Source organism: Malaclemys terrapin, chromosome 5, assembly GCF_027887155.1.
Source record: "Malaclemys terrapin pileata isolate rMalTer1 chromosome 5, rMalTer1.hap1, whole genome shotgun sequence".
Classification (NCBI taxonomy): Eukaryota; Metazoa; Chordata; order Testudines; family Emydidae; genus Malaclemys; species Malaclemys terrapin.
Genome location: NC_071509.1, coordinates 103,366,344 through 103,377,156, shown reverse-complemented (window position 1 = coordinate 103,377,156; position 10,813 = coordinate 103,366,344). Strand labels below are relative to the sequence as shown.

General features: G+C 42.3%; 1 protein-coding gene across 2 annotated transcripts; it reads right to left on the bottom strand.

Moving 5' to 3' along the window:
• Positions 1–1,363: 1,363 nt before the first annotated feature.
• EXOSC9 (exosome component 9) lies at positions 1,364–10,406 on the bottom strand. Of its 2 annotated transcripts, XM_054030349.1 has the most exons (12): positions 10,152–10,406; positions 9,892–9,986; positions 9,077–9,196; positions 8,655–8,757; positions 7,483–7,620; positions 6,903–6,985; positions 6,437–6,569; positions 5,219–5,307; positions 4,299–4,445; positions 3,410–3,597; positions 2,623–2,704; positions 1,364–1,654 (listed from the first exon to the last, which is right to left on the bottom strand). In XM_054030349.1, exons 1-12 carry the CDS (start codon positions 10,215–10,217, stop codon positions 1,570–1,572), a joined length of 1,329 nt encoding a protein of 442 aa, XP_053886324.1. In that variant the 5' UTR covers positions 10,218–10,406; the 3' UTR covers positions 1,364–1,569. The 2 variants fall into 2 exon arrangements, with proteins under 2 accessions (XP_053886324.1, XP_053886325.1); XM_054030350.1 differs by lacking the exons at positions 9,892–9,986; positions 10,152–10,406 and adding an exon at positions 9,655–9,874.
• Positions 10,407–10,813: the final 407 nt, after the last annotated feature.

The window sequence follows — 10,813 nt, the reverse complement described above, 5'->3', positions numbered from 1 at the left end:
CACTCACACGAGCAATCTCTAATATTAGTGAGTACAGCTCTGTTCACAGTATCTCTCTTTCTGGTTCCCTTCATAGTCTGATTTCTATTATCCCTTGCCCTTTTCCCTTAAAGTTCCCAGCATCTTGTCTCCCTTACCTCAGCTATAATGCACACAAGGCTGCATTATTAGGCCAAACCTTTCCCTAAGGCACAAGCACATTATACAGTAGAGCAAACAGTAGTTTTTGTATACCTTTCTCCCAGAACCAGTTGCATGTTTTTCCCTCAATATAAAAGGTCAATACAAATGTAGCCTAGAGGTTGGAAAAGTGATGGGACAAGATCCCTCCAAGGAGAATTCTAGATAGGGTACTTCATGTTTACAGCTCTTTCTGCTGTGTAAAGTTTATGAACCCACTGCAATATATCTACAATAGGGCCCTACATTGACTTGAGTGAAAACTTCACCTGCAGCAACTATAAAACACTGCATTTGGACTCATTCATATTTACAGTAGCCAATTCTTCCCCATTTAAAAAAACAAACAATCTGACACTGCACCTAAACATGTTGGTGTTTCTTTTTAAGAAGATTATTCACTAAGAGGCATGTAAAGAGCTCTGGCAAGAAGCACTTTTTGCAAAGTTTAAAAGTTACAGAGGCAAAATTAAATCTTTTCTCAGTTTTACTATATAACTTATGAACACATGAAATAAAATGTACATTATTTCTACTCTTGTATGTATTTTCCTGTTTGTCTATTTCATCTTCCTTCTAAACTGCCTAATGAAGCACATGAGATTAACTTGTCTAATGCTCCTATGTAGATCCTTTTTCCTATGTTTCTTCCTACTTTGTCTCAGTAAGTCCTAGTGTTATAGGATAGTTCTTTTTAAACTTGCAGGTTAAGTATTCCTTCATTTTCATGAAACATGGTTAAACTGAAATTTGTTTAAAAATAAACATTAACAAAGACTATAGGCTCTCTTAATTTCTTACAATTAATAGGGGAGGAATTTTTTTAGTCTGAGATGCTTGAATCAGGTTCTTGGTAAAGAAGACAAAGTAGCTACTTTGTCTACAACACTCATCTCTTGCAGACATGAGACCTGATCCACTCACAATAATTCCACTACCAGTAATTCTGTTGATGTAAAGAGGTACTAGATGAAGCTTATGCTTACACTGAACACAAATCAAACCATGCCAAATCAGAACCTGAATACTTAAATATAGATTTGCACTGCCTTAAATGAAGTTAAAAGGCTGAGAAGATACTCTTACTAGATGGAAGTGTTAACATTTACAGATGTTTTTACTGCAATTTGAGAGTTTGCTTACATATTTGGTTACCACCCTATTATACCTCCTACTCAAATGGTGACACTTGTGAATGTTTAGTTTATTGCAAGACAATGTACAGTATTATATAAAAAAATATACAGAGTAGTAGACCTGAGTTTCAGAAATGGAGGGGAGGGAGAGAAGGAAAACTGATCTACAAAAATACATTCAGTAGCTTAATATACAGAGTAAGTATGTCTCATTTCAGTATTAATCTATATAATTATTATGAAGGGAACATGACTAATGAGTAGCTCTCTTCTTTTTTCTCTTTTTGTTAAATGCTTTCTTACTTGAAGAATTTTCTTGTTGGGCACTGGTGTGAGTTCTGTGAACAAACAACATTTTAACCTAAAATAAGGCAGCATAATAAAAGACTGATGTTCCCTGCAAGTCAAGCCCCAAGTCAAAGGTTTTCAAGATCTCAGCTCTGTACATGACCCACCTACTACAACCTAATCATGTTTTACTTGTAACAGGGTTTAAAGAAAACTAAGGGAAATCCCCATCCAAACTGCAAACAACCTCAGCAACACAAATCCACATTTAACAGACAAGTCATAGTAGACTACCTTTCTAGATACCATAACTTTTATTAGCAGTGAGTTGCATGGTTCTTATAAAGAAAGGAATACATAGGTGTTAAAAATAATACAAGCTCCTGTTGCATTAGTAGGTAGAGCTGGGAAATATGGACTCTATCCTATTCACTGGGCAGAATCCACTGTCGTACACCTGAGGAGTAGGGTAGGTGGTTCTAATCCACCCTTTTGCTAACCCGGGGTAACAGAACATCCAAATATCTGATTTAAATTGCACCAGCTGGAGCAGTCCCATCAGCACTGCTTTATTATCAGATGTTGATTAGCCCAAACACCAGATGCTTTGGCCTCAACTCATATGCAGAAGGAGGCATGGATGGCATAGAGTTGAACCTGCTGATTCAGGGCAGAGACTGTCTTTTTATTCAGTTTGTACAATAGCTAGGACAATGGGCTCCTGGTTCATGACAAGGACTCATAAGCACTACAGTAATACAAAAAAATTACACTACCCATAGATTCCCCAACATTAAGAGAATCCTTGGCTGCTCTCTTAGGCAGTGCAAAGAACCCAAAACAGGCTGAGGATCTGGCCCCATTATCTGAGTGCTTGCATTATGCTGAGGAATGTTTTCCTTGACAAGCATAGACACAAGGAAGCATACCATAGTTGCCGAAACTATTCCTTGTCTCAACACGGTATGCTGTTTTAAAGACACCCCCTCCCCCCACTTAACTACATAGTTTTGGTTACCGTGTTTTCTTCGGTCTCTCCTCTGGTTCCAGAATGACAACTTCCTCCTCTTCGCTGTCAGACAGTACAATTGTGTCGTCCTCTTACAAACAAACAAGAGAAAGCTGTTATTTATATTACTGTAGAACCTGAGTGTTGTTTTGTACATCACATTTCTTTGAGTATAAGTCATTACTACACACCTAGAGACATTTTAAAGCAGGAGGACATGTTTTTGTAACTCTAGTATGCAACTTACTCAAGGGCCAGAATCACCCTTTGAGCACAATAACTTTAAAACAACTGATACTTTATTTTAGCTGTTATAAACCGAACACTTCTATAAGAGTGGCTGAGTTTGTTTTGGTATCCTGCTGCCTCTGCCACATCTCTCAACAGTAGGTATAGGACAGAGCACCAAGACCATTCTCATCGGTTTGTCTTGTATTTTGTTTTGATTAGATACTGCCATAATGGCAACAGGCACAAAACAAAGCAGGTCTTTCCCCTAAAGCACCTTTCTTTGTTACCCTCTGGTCCCTACTAATTCCTCAGTATAGGGTTTCCCTCTTGTAAAAACTCCACCCTCTATTCCCAGCATGTCTTTCTGGGGTTGGATATTTCAATTTGGTAGATTTAAGCCATAACAGCTCTAAAGTCATTTTGCAGATGGTAGCTGCATCTTCCTGCTGGCAAGTACCTGTGGTTTCCCTTTCTTACTGCTGAGGAGAGGACACAGCTTCAAATACACCAGAATTAATACACGAACAGTGTTTTCAGTAACATCACATTTAAAGCAGATACTAACCCTTCTTAGTTTTGCTCACAACATTTATCTCTTCCGTTTCCATTTTCTGACCTTCTGAGGTGGTAGCATCATCACTGTTACCTTCTTCTTCCTCCTCTCTCTCAGATTCTTCAAGGTCTCCCCAGGAGTTCTCTAGTCCCTCCCCAATTTGGGCCGTCCCAGGCATCCGTAGTATTGGTTTGGCAAAACTGAGCTAATTAAGAAAAATTCAGGAATTGCCAGAATTCTTATTTGTACTCATTGTACAGCATGTTGGACTAGATAAATTTTTTGGAAAGTTTAAGTACCAACATACATACATAATCTGTGGTGAGTACCAAGGGCTGAGCATGTGATGTGAAGAAATTCATCTGAGCAAAATGGAAGTCAATGTTCTCTTGAATGGCTGACAAAGTAAAAATGCCTAAAGTATGCACAATGAATGAGAAAACTGATCACCTTCACATCACAGCCCCACATTGCCATGTAGAAGATAGCTGGGTTCATCTTTTGCTGCCTGTACTGCAGAACTCGTCTCCCCTAGAAGGGCCCCACATTGCCGTTCAGTGATTCCTCTTTTCTATATCCATGGAATAGAAATTAATGACGCCGCATGGAGCTGCAATGAACCCTCCTTAGCTGAAGGATTCAGAGGCATTAGGGGACTAATGGAAAAGGGAGACAGAGAAAGATTCTGGTGGAAAACCCACACACTGCTGATCAACATGCTATACTATGAATTCCTCTAGCCAGATACACTTTCTATAAACAAAACAAGATCTAGATGATCATAATGTAGTCTTATAGTCTTCAAAGAAATGAGAAACTCAAGATGTATTGGGTGATTCAGAAAGCGTTAACTGTGAGATATCATTGTCTTCTCACAAAAGTGATATAGTAGAAAAGATACACATCTGAAGGAGGGTCAGCCTTGGTGATGATTTCTTCAGCTTGCTCTTCCACATCATTAGTATCAACAGGAGCTCTTTCCATTTTAAAGGCAGAGATCTTTTGATTTGGTATAGACTCTGCAAAGCCAAACTTTCCACCTTCTTTTCTATTTGTTAAATAAATACAAAAATTATATTTCAAGACATTTCACATTATAAAAAGTCAAGTTAAAGAGTTCAGCTATATACAGAGATGTTATTTACAACAGCAACACTAAAAAAACAGGTTAGCTGTTTAAACTGTTAAGTCAGTAGTTCTCAAACTTTTGTACTGGTGACCCCTTTCAAATAGCAAGCCTCTGAGTGTGACCCCCCCCTATAAATTAAAAACACTTTTTAATATATTTAACATCATTATAAATGCTGAAGATAATAACTTCATGACCCGAGGGATCCCGACCCCAGTTTGAGAATCCCTGTGTTAAATGAAACAATACAGCAAATTTGTTCCTGATTTAGGAGATCAGGGACAGAACCTTTGAACAGAGAAGGCCAAGTTTTCCCTAGTTGTGGTCTCAGTCACCTGAGAACAGCAATCCTTTTTTGAATGTGGCTGTTTTATTAGTATCATGCCACCTTCTTTAGGCAGCTAAGCTTTTCTTTTTCCAACTTTATTCTCTCCCCTCCTCCCCAAGGTTTCCCATGGTAGTCGTTTTGCATCATGCAGCGAATACTATTGGCTTGAGCGTGTCAATACAACCATCTCTTCACAGAAAACAGAACTATTAGCTGAGTCTGAATCTAACACAACTTATTGAAGATCATCAGTTGCACAGCTTCTCTTTCAGAGACTCCTCTCATAGGAAAACAGTACAAGAATAATCTGACTCCACAAAAGGTTAGTATTAACTTCCAATACATTGCATTTTAATAACCTCACCTAACTTTCCGGTCATTCTCCAAAGCCTTTTGAATTAGCTCTGTGATCTCTGCTACTTTAACACCAGTTATTTTACTGCATCTCAGAACCTGTTTGTAGTGAATAATAGTTTATTATCGTGCAATTAAAATAAACATAACTTTGTACTTAAGTAAAAACATGTACTATTTTTGTACTGCTAGACCAGGGGTGGCCAACCCGAGCCTGAGATGGAGCCAAAATTTACTAATGTACATTGCCAAAGAGCCACAGTAATACGTCAGCAGCCCCTCCATCAGCTTCCCCTACGCGCCTCCCCCTTCCTCCTGATCAGCTGTTTCGTGGCAGGCAGGAGGTTTGCGGGTGGTGGGGGGAGGTGCGAGGACACAGCAGGCTCAGGGGAGGGGGTAGAGTGGGGGCAGGGCCTGTGGCAGAGCCAGGGTTTGAGCAGTGAGCACCCCCTGGCACACTGGCAAGTTGGCGCCTGTAGCTCCAGCCCCAGAGTTGGTGCCTATACAAGGAGCCGCATATTGACTTCTGAAGAAGCCACAGGTTGGCCAACCCTGTGCTAGATGCTAATGCCCCATGAATGATGTCTCAGTCAGGAAGTTCAAATGGAAGCTTCCCCACAAACCTTTAATTTAGAACTTGTTTGCTAGAGGAAATATGCTTTACACCTAGTTAGTACTGTTTAACCTGAGCAGTCTGTCAGTATGTTATATATTGTATGCCCAGATCTATACTGAAACTACCAAATGTATTGATAATTACAAAAAGAGCTATGTGCCATTTTAAGAATGCAAAAGACTTCCAATGTTTATTATTATTGGCCTTAAGAAAAAAAAAGTTTAGTTTCATTTCAGTTCAAAGTGACAAATATTTCAAGACTAGCTGCTACACAAATACCAACTGAGGAGCATTGGAATCTGGCAGCAATAAGTTATTTGTTATAGTCAAGAAATAAGTTTATTTTTAAAAAGACTTATAAAAACCACTTAGAAATGTTAATAGATTGCTTCCCCAAATACCTTAAGCTTCAAGAAGTACAGAGTATGAGAGCAAACATTTGGCGTTTAGACCATCCCCACAAAGTACTGTCATATTTACATTTCCTATGGAATCAGACAGAGATACCATTCTTCTCTCACACTAAAACACTAGATGCCTTAATATAAATATTACAATACATCAAGAAGTTTATATCAGAGAGAATGACTAGTCAAAGAAAATGCCATTTACCTGATCTTTTAACAGCATAATCCCTCCACTGGACTGGATAGTACAAATCTCACGATGTTTATTCATGGCAATCACTAGGAGGCCATCCATTACACGTTCCTCTCGTTCACTGGGATCCACCAACAAATAGGTCCTGAAACCATTGTTGAGTAGGGCACAATAGTTAAGGGTAACCTGCTTGCCTGAAACTTTAAGGGCAGGAGACAAATTACACAAACAAGCTTCATGGTTTTTGGGATGAGTATACCCAAAGAGACTGGTTTCAGAAATGTATGAAAAGTCTATGGAAATTTCATGTTACACAGTGCAGCATGAAGAACACCTCTTCTTCACACCTTCTCATTTCAGATAAAGCTAGGTCACTAGTGCATTTTGTTAACACGGCTATTTATGGAAACTAATGTTTTTATTTCAGTTCTGCAGAAACTGGTAGATGACTTAAGTCAGTGCCATAACAGAAACTTACCCTTGCTGGAAGAAGGCAAAACTGACACAGATAGGCATGTGATGGATACTCAAAGGGACAGGATCACGTTCCTCAGGGGTGTACTAAAAATATAAATAGTCAAGGTGGCAATTTGTTACTTATCCAATTCCATATATAATCTATAAGAAAGTACTAAAGAAATTAGGTATTTCAGAAAAATCAAAAGTAAGAAAAGCCTAGTCATCTAAAAATTCAACAAGACTTGATTCTCTCTCTCTTTTTAAAATGTTATTTCCTATTAATATTACCTATCTAGGTAACTATACTGCACCCATCTTTGTGCTATTTGAGCCCTTCCAGTTTGGCTGAGAAGTGCTATAAAATGTCATCCTAATTTAAATTTTTTAATGTTTACAGTCTCTCAAATTGAAAATCAATAACTGTATACTATACATATTGATAAAAACAAATGTATCTATTCCTATCCCTTGATATTAAGTAGCTCTACCTCCAAGACTTAACTTGTCTCTATTGACAGAGATCCATTTTATATAGAGCAGCAATCATCAATGAAATTTTAATTTCAATAATCCCACCACTTTCACCTCATCCTACTCACCAAAGTTACTTCCTCTCCTTGCACAGATACATCTGGCCTACGGAAGTGACACAAAGCCACTATTGCTGCTATACTTGCAGCATCAATAATGTTTCCGTCATGATTCAACAAATGCAGGTCCACACGAATTTGCCACACCTGAGGCAGGAAAAAAACCAACATGAAAATTCATGAAACTGTAGTACTGATAACTTGTCTGGATTTTCCAACATCTTTTCAAAATAACTTTTTATTATTCATGTTGAATGTAAGTATAATTCAATTCTTGATCATCAAAAATTACAATGATGAAAATTGAATAAATCCAAACAGAAACAGTATCTATTTTCAACACTATTAATTTGTGACAAAGAAAATAAAATTGAAGTATGATTTCAGCCCCGATCCTGTAAACAAGGGATTCTCAAACTTCATTGCACTGCGACTCCCTTCTGACAAGAAAAATTACTACATGACCCCATGAGAGAGGACTGAAGCCTGAGCCCCACCGCCCCAGGGAGGAAGCAAAGCCGAAGGGCTTCAGCCCCAGGCAAGAGGCCTATAACCTGAGCCTCGCTGCCCAGGGCTGAAGCTCTCAGGCTTAGGCCCTGGAGGTGGGGCTCGCGCTTCAACTCGGGGGGAGTGATAGCTCAGTGGTTTGAGCATTGGCCTGCTAAACCCAGGGTTGTGAGTTCAATCCTTGAGGGGGCCACTTAGGGATCTGGGGCAAAAATCAGTACTTGGTCCTGCTAGTGAAGGCAGGGGGCTGGACTCGATGACCTTTCAAGGTCCCTTCCAGTTCTAGGAGATAAGATATCTCCATTTAAAACAAACAAACAAACAAACAAAAACAACACACAACTCTGGCCCCAGGCCCCAGCAAGTCTAAGCCAGCCCTGGTGACCCCATTAAAAATGGGGTCGTGACCCACTTTGGGGTCCCGACCCACAGCTTGAGAACAGCCACTGTAAACATTCATGCATATGATTAGCTTTAGCATGTACATAGCCCGTTGACTTTAAAGGGACTATGCACAATCTTAAAGTTAAACACATCTATGTTTGCACTGCTGGAACCTTAGTCTTTCAAAATAAAATCAGGATTATTGGTCCTCAAAGACAGACTGACCTCTAAAATGCAACATATTAATCCCCTAGTATTAAAAACCTTTTGATTTCATAGCATTTTCACACCTTTACACCAGCAACAACACAGAGAGATTCAGTGTCTATACATTTTGAGTTTCTTAGACATCTTTCTAGTAGTCGATTCAGTTTCACCAAAAGCTCAGATTGCCTGGAAAAAACCAAGAGATTGGGTACATTTTAGCTGTGTGTTATTAATAAGTCTGACAACTATGATACTGAATAGCTTTCCTTATACAGACGCTCCCCGGGTTACGCAAGTCCCGACTTATGCAAATTCGCACTTACGGGAAAAGTTCCATAAGCCCAGAAATAGGATTTTCAAGTTGCGGAAATTTTTGCGTAACGTACAGGTATAAGTTTCCAACTTACGCAAAATTTGAGTTAAGCGAGGCTTTCCAGAACGGAACAATTGCGTAAGTTGGGGGGTGTCTGTACCATCCTTGTTTGTAGTCACTGAAGAGACATACCTGCCAGGCTCAAAAGCTGGTGCAGCCATTGGGGAGAGCTCAAGATTAAAGAAAAGTATACCCTCTGTAGCTCGATTTAGCTTTGGGGAAACAAGTTCACATGAAACCTGTCCAAGAACTCTGCAAAAGAAACCCCCCACAAACCCCAAAAAGACTTCAGTATGGGTGACAAAAACAATTTTAACATTAAGCAACTTGCACTTGAATTTTACTGCACATCTCCAGTTTATTACATCTTCTTCATATATAGGACTTGATCATAGAGATAAAATGCCAGTCACTAACAGGGAATAAGCAGGATCTAGATGTTAGAACACAGGCCAGAAGTTCAAATTTCTGTGGTTTATTCCCAATTCTACTACTGTGGGAGCTCGAACAATTTACTTGTGTCTACTTCAGTTCCTACAGCCTATGAAACAGAGATACCATCTACTTCATAAGGGTGTTGCAAGGCTTAATTTGAGATCCTTGGATGGGGGAATTAATGAATTGCCAACATCCAGGGTTAGGATATAAAGATCCGCTTATCTGTAGCTTTCCACGCTGTACCTATAAAAAACACCTCAAGGGAGACCAACCTCTATTTGTTTTCCTCAGCGCCATCCCCTCCCCCCACTCATCGCTACGGCCCTCCTGCAGGCTGCTGCGGTCAATCTGCACCCCGCGTGCACCAGCGCAATTGGGGCCGCTCCAGCAGGGACTCGCGTGAGCAGCGCGCACTCCGGGAGGACGCGGCGGTTGTTGGGAGACAGACGGGCCGTTGACCGGGCGATCACTGCGGGTCCTGCCCCGCACGAGGGGTCTCCCCGCAGTACCTGGTCCTCCCCAGCTCCACGATGCAGCAGCCGTAGTCGGCACCGAAGGAGATTCGCACGTTCCTGTAGTCGTAGCTCTGCCGCCCGTCCAAGCGCTGCAAAGCCGAGAGCAGAGTCACCACCCGCGCGGGACAGCCCGGCGACTCGGGGAGAGATGGGGGCTCGCCCGGACCCCGCCCGCGCTCCCGTGGGAGGGGGCCTGGCCGGTAGCGGCGCTGTGGAGTGGGGGGGGGGAGGTAAGGGAGGTCTCGGTCTCGTACCTTTCTCTCCTCGATGGCGCGCAGCAGAAAGCGCCGCTCACAGTTGGACAGCGGCGTCTCCTTCATGCTGGCGGTGCCTCGCGAGCTGGGCCCCTCTCCGCTCGCGCCCCTGAAACGTCATCAAGAGGCGTCGCTGTAGCCAGACAGTGCGCAGGCGCGGGGGTTGGACTCCTCCAGGCGCTGTGTCGTCGTCTCCGCCGAGGCGGGCGGCCGGCGCGCTGCCGCAGGGACAGGGAGCTGCTCGGGTGGGGCGGGGACCGGAATCCAAGCCCATAGAGCCGGTGATCAGGGGCAGCGTCCCGGCTCCCGTGCCAGTGCCGGGAGCGTGGCGCCAACGGAAATTCACAGTCTCCGTTCTACTGGCACAAAACCAAACACTCCTCCGAGGCCCCGCCCCCGCTCACTCCATCCCCTGCTCCTCCCCACTCTCGCTCGCTCATTTTAACCGGGCTGGCTCAGGGAGTTTGGGTGCGGGTGCGGGCTCTGGGGTGGGGTCGGAAATGAGGTGTTCAGGGTGCAGGAGGCGGTTCTGGCCTGAGGCTGTGGGTTGGGGTGAGGGCTCTGGGCTGGGGCCAGGGATGAAGGGTTTGGGATGCTGGGGGGGTGGAGCTGTGGTGTTCAGAGTATGGGAGGGGGTTCTGGGCTAACAGGGATTGGGGTGC